Genomic DNA, 19,670 nt, shown 5'->3' with positions numbered 1-19,670 from the left:
GCTGTCGAGAACCCAGGTCAAAGCTAAAGGGTGTTGCTGGCCCTTTCGTCATGAAGCTCACAGTCTAGCGGTGGAGATAGCGTTAATACTGTGATAAGTGCTGATCCTTAAAAAGGAATTAATATGAGGAACTGGGTGTTCAGCGGTGCCCTGCCGTATCTGGGGAGGGATCCCAAGAGGCAGAGTAAAGGTTGGGCTGTCTGAGAGGCAGCAGGACCAGTGTGTGGGGGGTGGGGAGCACAGGAAGGCTGGTGTGTATGAGAGAGATGTAGGACTGCATGGTGCAGGGCCTTGAAGGTTGTACCAAGGAGGGGGACTTTTATTTATTTTTATTTAGGGGAGACAGAAAGAAAGAGTGAGTGAGTGAGTGAGAGGGAATTGGCATGCCAGGGCCTTAGCCACTGCAAACAAACTCCAGTCGCATGTGCCACCTTGTGAGCACGCATTGCCTTGTGCATCTGGCTTACGTGGGTTCTGGGGCGTCGAACCTGGGTTCGTAGGCTTTGCAGGCAAGCGCCTTAACGGCTAAGTCATCCTTCCAGCCCCAGGAGTTGGACTTTTATTTGAATGCAATGGGTGTCTTTACAGAGTTTGAAGAACAGAAATGGGCCTCGCTTCCTGTGGGAAAATCTTCCCTGTTCTACCCTGTCGCTGAAGTGATTGCTATTGAGAATAGAGACCAGGGGTGCTTTAAGCTCCCGGGGACTCCTGCTTAGCTTCCTCTGACAGATGGGGAAAGAGGCCTGGAGAGGTGTCTGGCCTTGTCCAAGGCCTTACTCCAGACCCCTACATGCCAAGTCATGTATGATTCAGCCAAGGCAGACATAAGCAAATGATGTCAAGAGTGGAGAAGAAAGCCGGGCGTGGTGGTGCACGCCTTTAACCCCAGCACTCGGGAGGCAGAGGTAGGAGGATCGCAGTGAGTTCGAGGCCACCCTGAGACTACATAGTGAATTCCAGGTCAGCCTGAGCCAGAGTGAGGCCCTACCTCAGAAAAACAAAACAAAACAAAAAGAAGAGTGGAGAAGACCCAGCAATGATTCTGTAACAGATCCCTGCCTGTCCTTCCCTTCGTCGGGGCTAGTCAAGGCTGGGAACCTGGGGCGTATCACGAGGCTCCAGTGCAGCAATGTCTCAGGTTTGGATACATTGTTTTCAGGCCCCGCTGTCACCAGCTGGGATTGGAGGGCTGGGATGGAAGAGATCATTAAGCTACCCAGTGCTGCCTCTCTGTGAGATCAGACAGTGGATTTATAAACACACTCTTTGAGCTGTAGACTTCTGGGAACTGCTTACCTACAAATTAGCAACACGTTTGCAGAAACTAAAGGATTGTTGCTGTACCACACACATCCGCGCACACACACATACACACACAGACTGGCTCAAATGGGTTTATGGAAGAGGGGGTGTACACAGCTGGCTGCACAGCTAGTGAACATTTGAGGCATTACTTTGATTAAAGGAATAAAAAGTAGCTGCAAAGAACTTATGTGAGAATTATTAAAAAAAAAAAACAACTTCAAATGTCACTTAAGCCTCATCTATGGAAATTGCCTGGAATGTTCTCTCCTGCCTGCCAGGGGGTTGTGCACACTGGTGTCTGCCTAGTAGAATCTTCTGGGAGGACTGAATAATGCCTATGTCAGGCCCTGCCCCATACCAATGTAAACAGCATCCTGCCAAGAGAGGCCTGGAACCATGAAGCTTCCCAGGTGACTTCATGGCCCAGCAAGGACCCTGGGATCTGTTTTCCATGGTGACACCAGTGGGATTTATTTTGCTTGCATTAAAAAAAAAAATCTCTTATTTTTTTTATTTTAGAGAGAGAGAGTGAGAGACAGACAGAGGGAGAGAGAATTGGCCCACCAGGGCCTCAGCCACTGCAATGAGACGCCAGATGCTTGCGCCACCTGGTGGGCACGTGCGACCTTGCGTTTAACCTCACTTTTGTTCATCCGGCTTACTAGGGTTCTGGAGAGTTGAATGTGGGTCTTCAGGCTTCTCAGGGAAGCACCTTAGCCACTAAGCCATCTCTCCAGCTCTGTTTTATTTATTTATTTATTTATTTATTTATTTATTTATTTATTTATTTATTTTTGAGACAGTGTCTCATATGTATCTCAGGCTGATACTCCTGCCTTAGCCTTTTGAATACTGGGATTAAATGTGTGTGCCACCATGCCCAGGGGCACCAGTGGATTTTTAACAACATAAGCCTAATAATGCTTGGCTCTGAGCTCTGATCTTCCTCAATTCTGCACCTGGTTTGCTGTGTGGCCAGAGCCCCTCCTTGAACGTCTCTGTCTCTCTACAGCCTCTTTTGAAACAAGACCAACAGCTGCAGACTGCAGATTGGGACAAATTTGCTCACAAAACAACCCCTAAAAAATTCCAAAAATAAACCCTCAAGACTGAGAACTCACCTAGCATGCTCAAGGGTCTGTGTTCAATCTGTACTTCTGTCCCAGCCACTTTGCAACCCGCCGCAGAGCTGCAGCGTGGTGTCCCCCTGACCGACTTCTGTGCCCCGCGTGTTGGGACCTCACCTCCAGGATGTTGTAGCGTGAGTTATCACAGTAGTCTCGGACGCCGATCTCCGTGCCCATGTACCAGCCGCTGAAGGGGCAGGCGCTGAACTCCAGGCCGCCGATCTCCAGGAGCATGTTGGACACGGCGGGGAGGCCGTACCACTTGAGTCCCAGGTCCTTGAACCAGTCAAACCTGCGGAGAGCCACGCAGCCCCACTCAGCATGGGGCGGGTGTCTCCTGAGCACAGACACGGGTGGCGTAACGTCAGACTGGGTGCTCCGCGTCGCACGTGATTCCTGGGGCCCAGCTTTTAACTCTGTGGACTGACAAGTTCTGCAGCTGGGGCCCGAGGAGATGCATTTTTGGCATGTGCTTCTTGGGTTACCATCACAAGCCCACGGGGGGGGAGCGAGTCCAGGAGGAGGCATGGAGCACTGCAGCTGTCTGACACCCACGGAGCTGGTTTCTACCCCAGGGCCTTTGCATAGGCGGATCTTTCTCCCTGGGACCTTCTTCTGGGCTCTGCATCTTCCCTGTGCTCACTTCTCACCTAGGATGTTGCTTGCTCTGGGAAACCTTCCCTGTTGCCCAGTTAGTTCCAGGTGACTTCACATTTTTCTTTCTCTGTACTTACTTGGAATTAAATGAGTATTTGTGGAATTGTGTGTCTCAGCTCTTCTCATCTTTAAAAAAATTTTTAAAAGTATTTTTATTTATATATTTGGGAGATAAAGAGAAAGGCAGATAGAGAGGGAGAGAGGGAGAGAGAAATGGGTGCACCAGGACTTCTAGCCACTGCCAATGAACTCCAGATGCACAAGCCCGCCTTGTGCATGTGGTTTATGTGGATACTGGGGAATGGAACCCAGGTCTTTAGGCTTTGCAGACAAGCACCGTAACCATTAAGACATCTCTTCAGCCCTCTTCTCCTCTGACACAGTCAAGCCACAGAGGTGGGGACATAGTCGGCAGCCCCAAAGCTAGCCCAATGAGTGACTGGAATGGGGACCAGAAACTGTATTAAATGGGCCAAGAAATGAGTCTGAAAGGAGTCTGAGGTGTTCCAGAATGTCAGGGGCAGCGGGACACCTGCTTCTCACCCAGGGGTAAGACTTGGACATGGAAAGTGAAGCATTAGGGTTGGCTGCAAGACTTAAGGAGGCACCAAGAGACTCAGTTAGCGGTCAAGGTCAACACCGTTTTCCATGCATGCAATATTTTAAATTAATGCCCTGCTTTTTTTTTCTTTGCTTGTCTCTGTGTGTGCACGTGTGTGTGTGCACGTGTGTGTGTGTGTGTGTGTGTGTGTGTGTAGTGTGGTGCCTCCTATGTGTACCTATGGCAGTGTGGGATGCTTATCTATGGTGGCCTGAGTGAAATATTGGGTGTCCTGCTCCATCTCTTTTCTGCCTGGTCTCTTTTTTTTTTTTTTCCAAGGTAGAATTTCACTTTAGCTCAGGCTGACCTGGGATTAACTATGCTGTCTCAGGGTGGCCTTGAATTTATAGCAATCCTCCTACCCATGCCTCCCGAGTGCTGGGATTAAAGGCCTGCACCACCACAGCCGGCTTTAATTTTTTTTAACTTTTATTATATTTTTAATTATCTGACAGAGAAAGAGGGGGAGAGAATGAGAGAATGGGCGTGGCAGGGCCTCCAGCCACTGCAAATGAACTCCAGATGCGTGCGCCCTCTTGTACATCTGACTAATGTGGGTCCTGGGGAATCGAGGCTGGGTCCTTTGGCTTTGCAGGCAAATACCTTCATGGCTAAGCCATCCCTCGAGCCCTGAAAAAAATTTTAAATTTTATCTACTTATTTGAGAGAGAGAAAGAGGCAGAGAGAAGGTGAGGGAGGGAGGGAGGAAGGAAGAAAGAGAGAGAGAGAGAGAACGGGCATGCCAGGGCCTCCAGCCACTGCAAACGAACTCCAGACACATGTACCACCTTGTGCATCTGGCTTATGTGGGTCCTGGGGAATCAAACCTATGTTCTTTGGCTTTGCAGACAAGCACCTTTAACTGCCAAGCCGTCTCTCCAGCCCTTTTTGTATTTTTTTTTTATAAGAGAGAGAGAGAGAATTGGCACACCAGGGCCTCTAGCCACTGCAATTGAACTCCAGATGTGTGCGCCACCTTGTGCACATGTGTGCGACCTTGTGACTGCATCACTTGGGGAGTAAAAGATGGGTCCTTAGGAGTCACAGGCAAGTGCCTTAATCGCTAAGCCACCTCCCCAGCCCTGCTTGGTCTTGTTTTGAGCCACAGTCTCTTTTCTGATTCTTGAACTTGAGGAGCTCCAATGACTCTCAGGTCTCTGTTCCCCTGTGGGACCAGGGTTATAGGCACACATGACCACACCCAGCTGTTTATGTGGGATCTGGAATTTCAAATTCTGGTGGTCTCAGGCCTCTCTGGACCTCACGTTTGCATAGGAAATGCACTTAACTGCTGAGCCATCTCTCCAGCCCTGCTTTTTAAAATAAAAATAAAAATAAAACCCTTTAAATAGACAGGCTCCTGATTGTGTGACTCAGCTTTCTTGTCTCACCCTAATGTCAGGTCTGAGCTGCATCCTGTTTTCATTTAAAATGCTGAGATATAGTTCATCATGGCTTGAAAAAACAACGTGAATTTTAAGATCTGTGGCATTTTTATATTACTTATCATTGAGTTCTCTTTATCAACCTTCCTCAATTTTGCCTCTCGTCTAGCACCTCCTTGTGGCTGTCTTTCACTCTTTTTTTTTTTTTTTTCTTTTGGTGTTGCTGTTTGTTTCGTTGAGGTAGGGTCTCACTCTAGTCTAGGCTGACCTGGAATCCATTCTGTAGCCCAGGCTGGCCTCGAACTCACAGAGATCCTCCTATCTCAGCTTCCTGAATGTTGGGTTTATAAGTGTGAGCCACCATGCCTAGCTTTTCACGCTTTTTTTAAATTTAAATTTTATTTATGAGAGAGAGAGAGAGAGAGAGAGAGAGAGAGAGAGAGAGAGAGAAAGAAAGAAAGAAAGAAAGAAAGGCAGATAGAGAGACAGAGAATGGGTATGTCAGAGCTTCCAGCCACTGCAAATGAACTTTCAGACACATGTGCCACCTTGTGCATATAGTGTACCTGGGTGCTCAGGAACTGAACCTAGATCCTTAGGTTTTGCAGGCAAATATCTTAACTGCTAAGCCATCTCTGCAGCCCTTCCTTCATCTTAGAGTGCAAATGTTGCTAGAGCTGCTAGCCTTGGCTTTAGCCTGCCCTCACCACTTCTTCTGGGCTCTGTATTTCTTTTGAACTTGATTCTCCTAGGGTCAGTAATTTTAGGTGACTTCCTCTATTGCATACATCTGTCAGCTGGGGAGAGGGCTCGGTGGCTAAGGGCGCTTGGTCGAATTTTTTTAATCTGCAGTAAGATAGTGGGTGCTTCTGCTTTTGTGACCTCGAGGGCTGGGCAAAGAGCAGGTCTTGGGGTTCCTTAGGAATGGGGGGGGTCTAATGGCTCAGTCTGGTCAAGAAGGAGCCCGTTTGCCCCACGCTGCAGCTGTGCTAGGAATGGAGCCCTCTTTTTGTCTGTTGGAACTGCACAGAGCTGGAGCATGAGAAGGGCGATGGGGACATTGGGAGGACCCCTCCCGACTGGGCCAGTCCCTCTTACTTGGGGTGCCTGATGGGCACTTCCAGCACCAGCTCTGGGGGGATCTGGAAGAGCTCAGGGTCATTGCCATTGGCCTGGAGCAGGAGCGGCAGGACGTCGAAGCGGCCCCTTGGAGGTTTCCAGCCTTGTTGGATGCATATCTGCAAACAGAACACCTGGTCACCCCTTGGCCCCTGACCCTCCAAACACCCCTCCAGCCACAGCAGGTATGAGGACTGCGGGAGAGCACAGGTTTCTATGTAAGCCCCTGGGGGATCTTGGTCATGTCCCCTCCTTTCCAAGGCTGTCCCTGACGTTACCACGGAGCCAGCTCAACTTCTAGAGGTTGCTTAGGACACAGAGCAGCTGTCTTCTGAAGAGGAACCCCAGTGCCCACTGGACATTGCCAAGAGATGAGGGCTGAGTGTCAGTAATAGTGGCATCTCCCTTTGGGTGTGTGTGTGTGTGTGTGTGTGTGTGTGTGTGATGTTAAATGCCTCAAGATACAAAGAAACCCACTGAATGAAGAATGACCACATACAATACCTGTGTTAGCACAATTATCTCATTGGCCCACAAAAACCACATAAGTAATTGTAATTTTCTAGTAGCCCCATTAACAAAAACAAGAGGTGAAACTAACTTTATTTATATACTTATTTTTTAAAGATTTATTTATTATAGACAGGGAGAGAGAGAGAGAGACAGAGAGAGAGAGACAGAGAGCAAGTGAACGAGAATGGGCCTCCAGCCACTGCAAACAGACTCCAGACTCATGCGTCACCATATGCATTCTGGCTTACGTGGGACCTGGAGAATCAAACCTGGGTCCCTAGGCTTCATAGGCATGTGCCTTAACTGCTTAGCTATCTCTCCAGCCCTATATACTTATTTTAAATTATGAACTTAAAATCTAATACTCAGCTGGGCTTGGTGGCTCATGCCTTTAATACCAGCACTTGAGAGGCAGAGGTAGGAGGATTGTCATGAGTTTGAGGCCACCCTGAGAGTACATAGTTAATTTCAGGCCAGCCTGGACCAGAGTGAGACCCTACCTCAAAAAATAAAAAAAAAATCTAATAATATCATACCTTATACAAGTATTAATTAATATAAAAGTTTATTGTGTTCTAATTGGACATTAAAGTTGAATATATAAAATATTTATTTTTCAAATAAATGTCTATAGTCTATGTGATATAAAACAAATGAAACACATTAAATGTCAACATTAATTTATTAATATTTTTGATATTTTAAATTCTGTTTTTGTTTTTGAGTCCAGGTCTCACTATGTAGCTCAAACTCATGATCCTCCTGCCTTAGTTTAGGCGCTGGGATTAGAAGCATGATCCACCATTATGCATGAATCATGATAAAAGTATTAAGGTAAATATATTTTAATGATATGTTTAATACTGTGAACTAAGTTCCTAGAAAAAAAAAAAGCCCGCACCTGTTGAACATCCTACAAGGCTGGTTGATTTAGTAGTTGTGGACAACTGGAATTTGCACATCTACAGCCAACATGATCTCGAGCTACCTCAGCTCCCTAAACAGCTGTTCATTTCCCGCTCCCATACTGGACCTAAGTCCAGCCTATGACTGTTACGTAAGTCAGATCACTAGCTTCCACTAACCCAAAGCTAAGGCTGTCTTGAGAGATCATCTAAAGTGTGTAGCAGAGGTTTCCTCGCTTTTCTGTAACCCACCTACCAGGTCTTCTCACTGATGTATTTAAAAAACAATAAAAGGCCTGATGTATAACTTTCTTTGTTCTGTCCCTATAAAAACTTCATGCAATGGTTATCACATTAGAACATGATATTTAGGATAGGCTAAGTCTATGTTCCTGTGCCGCGATCATACATATCTGCCTCCAGAAGTAACTACTTCATGTTCCACTGGAAGAGAGGGCTGTGCATTTGTGTTAACAAAATTAAAATTAAACATATAGGGGGCTGGAGAGATGGCTTAGCGGTTAAGCGCTTGCCTGTGAAGCCTAAGGACCCCGGTTCGAGGCTCGGTTCCCCAGGTCCCACGTTAGCCAGATGCACAAGGGGGCGCACGCGTCTGGAGCTCGTTTGCAGAGGCTGGAAGCCCTGGCGCGCCCATTCTCTCTCTCTTCCTCTATCTGTCTTTCTCTCTGTGTCTGTCGCTCTCAAATAAATAAATAAACATATAGGGCTGGAGAGATGGCTTAGCAGTTAAGGGCACTTGCCTGTGAACCCTAAGGACTCATGTTCACCTCTCCAGGTCCCACGTAAGCCAGGCGCACAGTGATGCAAGTTGCACAAGGTCACGCATGCGCACAAGGGGACACACACGCACACGCGCGCGCACACATACACGTCTGGAGTTTGATTGCAGTAGCTGAGGCCCAGGTGTGCCAATTCTCTCTCTCACTCTCACATTAAAAAAGGTAGTCTGTTGGGCTTGTCTGAAAAAAAAAATAAACATATATATATATGTATGTATGTGTATATATACACATACACAATTTTGCCAAAACTTTAATATATACCTTCTCTACTTTTCATCATTTCAACATACAATCCATATAATAATTAATGAGTTCTTTCTTTGGTGTGTGTGTGTGCGTGTGTGCATGTGTGTGTGTGTGCTTTTGTGCCCCGTCTTGGAGACCTGGCGGGCTGTTTTCCATTAAAGCTTATCTTGGTTGGGACCAGCTGCACGCGTAGCTCACGGCTGGCCAGCTACACAGGGCTGGAGGCTGCTGACTGGGCAGCACAGGGAATGAGGAATCTGGGTATAAAACGATGTGATAGGCTTAGGGGTGGAGATAGAGGCATTGCAACTTGGGCTCAGGGGAAACATGTCCTGGTCATTGAAAGTTCTGGAAGCAGACCGGGAGGAAGAGGTTGTGATGTGCTTTCATGTTCTACTGAGTCTGAGGCAAGGTCAGCCAAGTGCTTGGTTAGCGCTCAGCCAAGTGGAGCGGGGAATCTGGCTAAGCCTTAGAGCGCACAGGTGCGGCTCCTGGTTGCCCTGGTTACAACCCTCCTCAGGACCATCACAGTTCAATAAGAAAAGCCATATGCAAATGAAGCCAGCGGAGCAGAGGAGGGGGTGTGAAAAGGACAAAAGAGGTCAGCTGGGTAGGAGTGGTATGAAGTAAAAGGGGTTTTTGGGCATGGGTCTGCTCTGGTGCCCCTGTGAGCACGGTCCCTATGGGCATATCCCTTAGCTTAGTACCAGTCATCTTGGAAGGGACCCTGGGAGGGCGTCAGGTGGTATTGGTATACTCCTGGTAGCTTTTACGATGCTGGCTAGCAGCATTCCTGGTGTGCTGGTGCCCAGAGGGTCAAGTTCGCTGCAAGAAAGGATAGCAGCTCAAATCATTGTCCAACACACGAATGAACCATGTGCGTCAGCCGTCTCAGCAGCTCACACTGGGCGATGCCAACCCGGCTTCTTCCAGCTGCGTCTCTCCCAGTGGGATGAACCTCTGCCCTGTGGTTCTACGTGTCTCTTTCCTCACTTAGCAGCCCTGGATCACTCATTTGACATTGGGCAGACTCAGTTTTCTCAACTCTGAGATGGGACATTGCCCACTGGAAATACTGGATGAGTCATGGCATGAGGAGAAGAAAGTTGGGGTTAATTAAGAACAGTCCGATAGAGGAGCAGGTCTGGGAGAACGCGTACTGTGCCCTGTCCTCACTGATCCTTCTTGGGTGATCATGTTAAATGAGAAAAAGTTTGAGGATGAAAGAACACGGCCAGGGTACTGAGGTCCCAGGAGGAAGTCGGGGGGGGGGGCAGGGAGGTACCCTCACATACTTCTGTGAACTGCACGTTGGCCGGGTCCCCCAGGGTGGAGCCGTCAGGCTGCTTGTAGCCGGCATAGCGAATGAGCTGGGCATTCCAAACTCGAAAGTCGTGCTTGCCGTCGGTCCTCTGAGGGAATATCGTGATGGCCGACCTGTGGGGACAAAGAGGGAGGACGTATGTCACCAGAGTGGGACTTGAACTTCTAGAGCATCCTAGAAAAGATGCTTTCTGAGGTTTGGAGGGGGTCGAGTGCATTGCCAAGGCCCCCAGGGCCGATGGAGCGGCTGTGGGATGAAAGGTGTTTGTCTTTCTACCTCGAAACCCCGGATTCTCAAAATGCAGGGGGATGTCTGTAAGTGAGAACGTTTTTCTTTTTCTTTGGATGTAGGTGTGATGTAAGTACATATGAGTATGAGCAAATGTACGTATGCATGTGTGTGTGTGTATGCGTGTGTATGCACACGCATATGGACAGTAGAGGTTGATGGTGGATGGCTTCGTCACCTCCACATCTTATTTTTGTTTGTTTGTTTTTGAGGTAGGGTCTCGCTGGAGTCACTAACCTGGAATTCAGTATGTGGTCTCAGGCTGGCCTCAAACTCACAGCAGTCCTCCTAGTTCAGTCTCCAAGTGCTGGGATTAAAGGCGTGTGTGTGTGTGTGTGTGTGTGTGTGTGTGTGTGTGTGTGTGTGTATGGGCATGATAGGATCTCTTGCCACTGCGAACCAACACCAGATGCTTGTACCACTTTTTGCATCTTGCTTTATGTGGGTGCTAGGGAACTGAATCTGGGTTGGCAGGTGTTGCAAGCAAATGTCTTTTTAACTGTTGAGCCATTCCCTAGGTTCCACATTTTCTTCCTTTTCTTTCTTTCCTTCGTTCTTTCTTTCTTTTTTTTTTTTTTTTTTGGTTTTTTGAGGTAGGGTCTCACACTAGTCCAGGCTCACCTGGAACTTGCTATATAGTCTCAGGGTGGCCTCGAACTCTCAGCGATCCTCCTACCTCTGCCTCCCGAGTGCTGGGATTAAAGGCGTGCGCCACCACGCCCGGCCACATTTTATTTCTCAAATAGTGTCTTGCACCGAACGTGGGGCTCACCAGTTTGGCTAGATTAGCGAGCTAGCAAGCCCCAGTCCTCCTGCCTCAGCCCCAGCATGGGGCATATAGTAAGTCCAACTCAGGGTCATTGCTCTTCTTGGAACACAGTCCATCATCCCTCGCTGGAATCCCCTCTACTGTCATGAGGCCACATCTGTGCGCGTGCACGTGCATCACAGCGCACATGTGGAGGCCACAGGAGCCGCTCTGAGGTGAGGTGTCTGCGCTTCTTTTGCTTTGCTATGTGGTCTCTTACTACACACACGAGCAGCCAGGCCACAAAGGCACATCAGGTGAGCTGGCCTGGTGACCTTGGCTCCACCTCCCACTGCCTCAGGAGCCCTGAGACCTCCGACGTTGGCGCCACTTTGCGTTTCGCTTTCTGTGTGGGTTCCGGGAACTCGAGGGGCCGGCAGGCTTTGCAAGCAAGCGCCTTTAACTAGGGAGCTAGCTCCTCAGCCTTGAGTCCTCTTTTTTTTTTTTTTTACAAGATTTTTTTTTTTTTACTTTATTTATTAATTAGAGACAGAGAAAGGGAGGGAGAGAGAGAGAGAGTGAGAATGGGCATGCCAGGGCCTCTAGCCACTGTAAAGGAACTCCAGACGCATGTGCCCCCTTGTGCATCTGGCTAACATGGGACCTGGATAATCGAACCTGGGTCCTTAAGCTTCACAGGTATGCACCCTTAACTGCTAAGCCATCTCTCCGGCCCTTGAACCCTCTTGATGAAAGCATTTTGCAGCTCTTAACCTCTATGCAAGAGAGCGCAGCATTTAATACAGCGAGGGTGGGCTGTCAGCTTCCTGGGAGGGGTGAGTCCAGAGGGTGAAAATCTCACAGTATCTGAGCAAAAACCCGTCTGCACCACACTGGAAACAAACACAAGATGAGCCAGGGAGTTTTCGCCCTGGCGTTACAACACGTAGCTGCATCTTTGGGTGAGTCCCACAGGGAGAAAGTGTTTGTGTGATGTGTACATATATATTTTAGAAGCATGTTTAGACACTCCAGAACCACACAGCGTGAGTGGGGTGTGATGTTTACTCCCTGTGAGAACCGAGGCCCACAGAGACAGAGAGTGTGGGCACAGCCCTCCTGCCCTGCTTCCCCACAGCCGCTCCGCTCGCCCCAGGGCAGGTTGAGCACACCGGCTGTTGAATTATGTAAGCTCTCTCCTGTCTTCTCTTTGGCCTTCCTTCGTGTCTGGAGTACAAGCTGTTTCTACACATGGTCGATATTCTCTTGTGATTCGCATCGTTGTCAAATACACGGTTTTAGACTTAAGAAAGAAGGGCTGGGGAGATGGCGCAGAGGGAAACAGGGTTAGTTGTACAAAGCATGAGCACTGGAGACCAATTAAAAAGCAAGGCATGGGGGCTGGAGAGATGGCTCAGTGGTTAAGCGCTTGCCTGTGAAGCCTAAGGACCCTGGTTTGAGGCTCGATTCCCCAGGACCCACATTAGCCAGATGCGCAAGGGGGCGCATGCCTCTGGAGTTCGTTCGCAGTGGCTGGAGGCCCTGGTGCGCCTATTCTCTCTCTGTTTCTCTCTTGCTGCCTCTTTCTCCCTCTGTCTGTTGCTCTCAAATAAATAATATTTAAATATAAACACAATTAAAAAAATGAAAAACTGCTTTAAAAAAAAAGCAAGGCATGGTCTATAACCCTAGTGCAGAGAGAGGCAGAATGGAGTGTGTGTGTGCGCACACACACACACACACACACACACACATGTATACGACACTAAAAAAGAAAAAAAGCGAGAAAAATCCTACAGGGAGGCTCTGGAGATGGCCCAGCAGGCCAGAGCTCCCACTGTGCAAGCTGGAACACCCGAGAGGGTCGGAATCACTCTCATTTCAATTCCCCAGCACACATGTCAACACCCGGGGTGCCCACATGCGCCAGTAACCTCCGTCCTGTGGGGAGTGGAGACAGGAGAATTGCTGGACCTTGTGCTGCTCAGCCAGTCTGACCGAAAACAGCAGCCCTAGGTTCAGTGAGAGACACTGTGTGAAGTCGACCCGACAGGGAGGGACAAGGGCAGGCAGGTGGATAGTCCATGTCCTCCTTGGGCCTCCTTATGTATGCAGGGTGCCCCCTGCGCAACTGCCCTTGCCTGCACACAGAGTTGGTTCTTTCATTTACTTTTAGAAGTATTTTTATTTATTTGAGGAAGGCGGCAGATGCGTGTGTGCACACACACACATACAGAGAGAAAGAGAGAGAGAGAGCGAGCGAACAAGTGAGAGAGAGAATGGGTGCACCAAGGCCTCCAGTCACTGCAAACTCCAGATGCACCACCTTGTGCATCTGGCTTGCGTGGGCACTGGGGATTCAAACCCGAGTCCTTTGCCTTTGCGGGTAAGCGCCTCAGCCGCTAAGCCACCTCTCCAGCCCTATTCTATTTATTTTAAATAGCTCTTACGAACATTTCTCCTAACAGATCATTGAAAGAAAACGGGGGTGCACTGCCAAGCCTGGGGTGCCCTCCTCCTATATCCTGCTCACAGCTCTATTTGAAAACCATCAGAAGAGTCCCCCGGGCAACACGAGGGCTTGACCGTGGCTGGGCCTGCCACTCGTGATTTTAGGGTATGCTGGAGATTTCTCTGATGTTCTCTCAGGGTGAGGAGGTTGCTTGGGAAAGAGTCCGAAATGTGAATTCCTCATACCCAGATGACTCAGGCAGCTGGCGAGCAGTGCTCAAGAAAATTCACCCGTAAAGCGCATAGACGACATCTCCTGTGTGAGTTTGGGGCAGCCCGAAGTGGGGGATTGTGGGAATGTCTCCCGATATGGCCGCGGGTGTTCCTGAGTAAGTCCTCAGCGGCTGGAAACAGATGCTATGAGCAGGATTGACAAGTGCAGCGGCCATCTGGGTAGAGGTCCAGCTGCTCCCTCCCAGCCCAGCCCAGCCCAGCCCAGCCCCGTGGAGAAGCCGCTGGCCCTACAGTGCCTTTTCCTGCCTTGGCTGGCTCCCCGCGGTTTGGTTCTTTGTACGGAGTCCAGGGTGAGCTTGGCATGGCAGAACTAGAAAGCCCGAGGCCTGGCCCAGTGGGAGGAGGGAGAAATTGCCTTTTTTAAAAAACTGGAGAATCTGAACCAGTGCCCCTGCCCTCTTCACTGGTGACCGGGAACTGGGAGTCCTCCAAGCTGTGATTTGTGCTTTTGGACATTTGATAAACTGCACTGGAGCCCGCTCTACCCAGCAGAAGGGCACATGCCAGGATGCTTCTTTGAGAAGGAGGGGCAGCCCTTCCCTGGCAGTGGAGCCACATCACGCCAGAAGGACCCGCCCTCCCTGCTCAGCAGGACAGCTCACCTGAGGTTCCCTTTGTTGGTGGCATACTTGATGTGGTTACAGATGTAATTGAACATTCCGTGGGCCGTGGTGCAGTCGCGGGCATCAAACACCTGCAGGGGTTCAAGGTGACATTGCTGTCCCCGTCCCTCCCCAGCAGCCCCATATTTTAGGGAACTCTTGAGCCCACGGGGGGGGGGGGGCTGCCGTCCCATTGGGTTAGTGAGCACCTTGTCCCTGAGTTTTATATCTTCTTTTTCCTCCCTATGGTGATAACCAAGTTTAATTAGACCTAGAAATATACCCCCAAAGTAAGCAAGATTATGAGAAAGGGTTAGTGACTAAAGGGAGGGAGCTGTAATGGACTGGTTATACTTCTGTGAGGTTACCAGGCATTTTATGAATTTAACACACACACACACACACACACACACACACACACACACACACACACACGCCAGTTCTCAGCTCTAAACAGAATAGCTGTATTGTCCCATCCAAGGCTTGGAGAACACTGAGGACAAGGAGCAGAAAGCACGCAAGAGCCAGAGGATGGGGAGGGCTTTGGGACACGGCACGGCGTGACTGTGACACTCATGACTGCGCAGCAGCTGTGATTCCCTGTACAAGACTGACTGAGCCTGTCAACATTTTATGATGGATGGGGGAGGGGCTCACAATATCCTCTTCCAGCCAGAGGAGCTCTTGGCAGTTCATTGGGAATAATAGCAGGAGTGGGAAGGGGAAGGGGGGGGGGGAGATTGAGAGAGAGAGAGAGAGAAAGAATGAGTAATGGGAGTGAATATGATCAGAATACATGACTTACATGAATGAAATTCTCAAAAAAGAAAATGTGGTATCTACATATATATATGTTCATATATGTATATATGAATATATATTCATATATATGAGTTTTTTAATTTGAGAGAGAGAGAGAGAAAGAATGGCTGCGCCAGGGGCTCCAGCCACTGCAAATGAACTCCAGACGCGTGCGCCCCCTTGTGTGCATGTGTAACATTGTGGGTTTGCGTCACTGTACAACGGGCTTACGTGGGACCTGGAGATTTGAACTCATGTCCTTAGGCTTAGCAGGCAAGCACCTTCACCGCTAAGCCATCCCTCCAGCCCTTTTTATGAAGTTTATTCAGCCAAAAAGAAAAATGAAATCATGAAATTTGCTGCAAGGTGGAAGGAACTGGAAAAGACAATTAAGTGAGGTAACTCAGGTACAGAAAAACAAACACTGCATGTTCTCTCTCATATGAAGATCCTAGCTTAGAAGTTTATACGTGTGTGTTATTATGTGTGTGCAGATGCCAGGGCACTCGAAAGGAGCCCATGAGGGGGTGGAAAATGAGGCTTCCGGGAAGAGGGAAAGTAGAAGGACTTAAGCAATATGAAAGTCAAGGTGGGAATGCTGAGGGTGAAGGGTGGAAGTAGGGTGGGGGTCAGGGAAATGTGGCAGAGAAAGGGAAGGGTTAACCAAAACTGAGTGTATGTATTAATAATTAAAAAAATCAAACAAACAAGAGACCTTCATCCTGATAATCTACTTGCTGCATAACACAATGCTGTAGGGGGAAAAAAAACAAACAAACCATCACACCAGGGGACACAGAAACGAACCCCTTCAGGCAGATGCAAGCAAAAGGGAGTGACAGGCTCTGTGGCAAACGGGACAGCCCAAGTCCCCCCTTACCCCCCTCCTCCGAGACAAGCACATCTCATTTAATGAAGAACAGCAGTGACTGAGTAAGATAAGGTCTGGGAAGGCGGGAAGGTATAGGTACCGGCTGAGAGGTCATCATCAGATCTGACTCCTTTTGAAACTCTAGCTGGGCCCCTCTCCTCGTCCCCTCACCAGAGGGACCCCTGGGCACCCGAGCCTGCCAGCTTACCTGCAGCTTGGACCACTGGATCCTGCCGACGCAGCGCGAGGCGTTCCGCCAGGCGTGCTTGGCGCCGTAGATCAGCTCCGTGTCCTTGAGCTGGTAGGTGCTGGTACTTACGATCTCCTTATTCACCTCCTCCAGCCTTTCCATGTGGGCCTTGGAGCCAAACCTGAGGGAGGAGGGAAGGATCAGGGAGACAGCTTTCCTTCGAGAGGCTGGGCCCAGTGGGTGGAAGCTAGGTCCTTGGGGTGGCGTGCTTTCAAAAGGGATATTGCGGGGGTGGGGGGGGCTGGCTGGAGAGATTGTTCAGTGGTTAAGGCTCTTGCTTGGAAAGCCTAATGACCCGAGTTTGATTCCCCTGGGCCCATGTAAACCCAGATGCAATAAGTGGTGCATGCATCTAAGAGCTCGTTTGCAGAGACCAAGGCCCTGGCATGCTCATTCTTTCTTTCTCCTTACAAATAAATAAATAAATAAGAATATATATATATATATATATATATATATTTTTTTTAAAGGGATATTGGGAGCCCAGACCTTCTTGTCTTGCTTGCTTTCTTTCCCATCCACTCCCACAATGATGTCCTAACTTACCACAGGTCTTGCGGCCTTGGGGCCACATGACCAGAGACTGAGCCCTCCAAAACCATGAGCCAGAAACAAAAATTAAACTTTTTCTTCTTTTCAGTTTGCTGCCTTAGGCATTTTGTCACAGGGACACAATGAGGTTTCCTCTGATGCAGAGGCTGGTGGAAGGAACAAGTTATTACCAGAGGACTGGGCCACACCAAATCCTGAGTTGACTTCCCAGTGAAGCGGTATGAATGACAGGTGGACAGGCTGTCCACTCGGTGCACACGGGATGTGTGGGAATCGGGGCAGACAGGCCGGCTTGGCCTTGTCCACAGGGACGGTTGGAACTCTGCTGTAGCCAATGGTCACCTGACAGGGATGGGGACGCGTGGCTGCCAGCTGGCATTCATTAGAGACTAGAAATCTGATTTCTAGTTTTTATTTTTTAAAAAAATTTACTTATTTGAGAGAGACAGAAAGAGGGAGGGAGGGAGAGAAAGAGAGAGAGAATGGGCATGCCAGGGCCTCTAGCCATGTACTGCAGATGCATGCAGCAGTTTGTGCAAGGGTTTTACATGTGTACTGGGGAATCGAACGTGGGCCGTCAGGCTTTGCAGGCAAGCATTTGTAACCACTGAGTAACTTCTCCAACTAGGACTCCAATTTTTATTTATTTATTTATTTATTTATTGGCAGGGACTTGCTTTAGTCCAGGCTAACATGGAGCTCACTATGTAGTCTCAGAGTGGTCTTGAACTCACGACAATTCTCCTACCTCTGCCACCCAAGTGCTGGGACTAAAGGCGTGCTCCACCACTCCTGGCAGATTCTGATTTTTGTTTTTTTTTTTTCCCGAGGTAGAGTCTCACCCTAACCCAGGCTGACTTAGAACTTACTATGTAGTCTCAGGGTGGCCTTGAACTCACAGTGATCCTCCTACCTCTGCCTCCCAAGTGCTGGGATTAAAGGCATATGCCACCACACCTGGCCAGATTCTGATTTTTAAAGGAAACTTTTCTAAGTCTTAAATACTGGCTATGTATTCAATTTTATAAACATTATTACTATAAACATTATTGTATGATTTTTTTCCCCCTTTGGTTTTTTTTTGTTTTTGTTTTTGTTTTTGTTTTTGAGGTAGGATCTCTCTCTGGTCTAGGCTGACCTGGAATTCACTATGTAATCTTAGGCTGGCTTTGAACTCATGGTGATCCTCCTACCTCTGCTTCCCGAGTGCTAGGATTAAAGGCGTGTGTCACCATGCCTGGCATATGATATTACTTTTTTTAAAGAAATTATTTTTATTTATTTATTAGAGACAGAGAGAAAGAGAGAGAGGGAGGGAAAGAGAGAGATAGAGGAAGAGAATGGGCACACCAGGGCCTCCAGCCACTGCATACGAACTCCAGATGCATGAGCCACCTTGTGCATCTGGCTTACATGGGACCTAGAGAATCAAACCAGGATCTTTTGGCTTTGCAGGCAAATGCTTTAACCACTAAGCCATCTCTCCAGCCCTGGTACTACTTTTATTATTATTTTTGTAAACATTATGTCAAGTTTAAGGCTTACAAGAAGCTATGTAAAGGAATATACTGAAGGAACCCCAGGGTCCCCAGAGCCAGCAGTGACTTACCTTTTAATGGATGAATAGTACTGGTCGAGAAACTCTTTGGCGAGGGGGAAGAGCTGGTCCTTTGTGCGGACGTCTTCGGGCCTCCGTGTGTGCTGGGAGGGTAGCATGATGGAGCCCATGCAGATATGCTCTGTGCATCCTGTCTCCTGGGGGCCAAGAGAGGTGGGCTAGGGCCTGGCCTTTTTGCATTTCGTAGGTCTTGGGCCCGAGGATTGATGGTCAAGTTGATCTGACCTTCACTTTTCCAAAGGGGATTTTTCTTGGTGCCAGAATCAAATCATTGTTGGATGTGGTCAAGGTCAGGTAAGCTCAAAAGCTGCTTGCTAAGGCGCCTAAGGTGTTTGCACTGGTTCATTACGGGAGCAGGGGCCTTGTGACTAGGAACTGGAAACGTTGGTGTTATACTCCAGAATCTAGTTCTACGTCATCCATATCTGCACCTGTCTATATCTATAGTATATGCATATTATATATTTATATCATCTGTATGTCTACATACATCTATATCATCTATATTTATACTTGTCTATGTCTATAGTATATGCATATTATATATTTATGCCATCCGTATGTCTACATACGTCTATATCATCTATATTTATACCTGTCTATATCTATAGTATATGTATATTATATATTTATGCCATCTATATATCTACATACATCTATATCATCCATTTCTACACTTGTCTATATCTATAGTATATGCATATTATATATTTATATCACCTGTATATCTATATGCATCTTTATAATCTATATTTATACCTGTCTATATCTACAGTATATGCATATTATCTATTTATATCATCTGTATATCTATATATCTATATTTATACCTGTCTATATCTACAGTATATGTATATATTTATGCCATCTATATATCTACATATATCTATATCTATACCTGTCTATATATAGTATGTATAATATATATTTATACCCTCTATATATCTACACATATCTGTATCATTCACATCTACACCTGTGTATATCTATAGCATATATATATTATATATTTATGCCACCTATATATCTACATACATCAATATCATCTATATCTGTAGCATATGCATATCTATATATTTGTGTCACATATATCAACCATATCTATCTACATCCTCTATAGCTATACATCTATCTCTATAGTTTTCTGTTGTTGTTGTTTTTGCGGCTCAGGCTGGCCTTGAACTTCTGATCTTCTGCCTCTACCTCCCAA

General features: G+C 47.8%; 1 protein-coding gene across 3 annotated transcripts in view; it reads right to left on the bottom strand.

Annotated features, from left to right (window-relative positions):
* Positions 1-19,670, bottom strand: part of Nos1 (nitric oxide synthase 1) — a 138,494-nt gene that overhangs the window by 50,747 nt on the left and 68,077 nt on the right. For all 3 annotated transcript variants that reach the window (XM_045132966.1, XM_045132965.1, XM_004664148.2), the window contains exons 5-10: positions 18,452-18,597; positions 16,249-16,411; positions 14,369-14,460; positions 9,957-10,098; positions 6,174-6,313; positions 2,550-2,724 (exon numbers count right to left, since the gene is read on the bottom strand). In XM_045132966.1, coding sequence (XP_044988901.1) covers positions 2,550-2,724; positions 6,174-6,313; positions 9,957-10,098; positions 14,369-14,460; positions 16,249-16,411; positions 18,452-18,597 — 858 coding nt within the window. The remainder of the gene's footprint in view (positions 1-2,549; positions 2,725-6,173; positions 6,314-9,956; positions 10,099-14,368; positions 14,461-16,248; positions 16,412-18,451; positions 18,598-19,670) is intronic.

This window comes from Jaculus jaculus, chromosome 13 (assembly GCF_020740685.1).
Source record: "Jaculus jaculus isolate mJacJac1 chromosome 13, mJacJac1.mat.Y.cur, whole genome shotgun sequence".
In the NCBI taxonomy this organism is placed as follows: Eukaryota; Metazoa; Chordata; class Mammalia; order Rodentia; family Dipodidae; genus Jaculus; species Jaculus jaculus.
The sequence above is the reverse complement of the archived record's forward strand: the minus strand, read 5'-3'. Positions and strand labels throughout refer to the sequence as shown.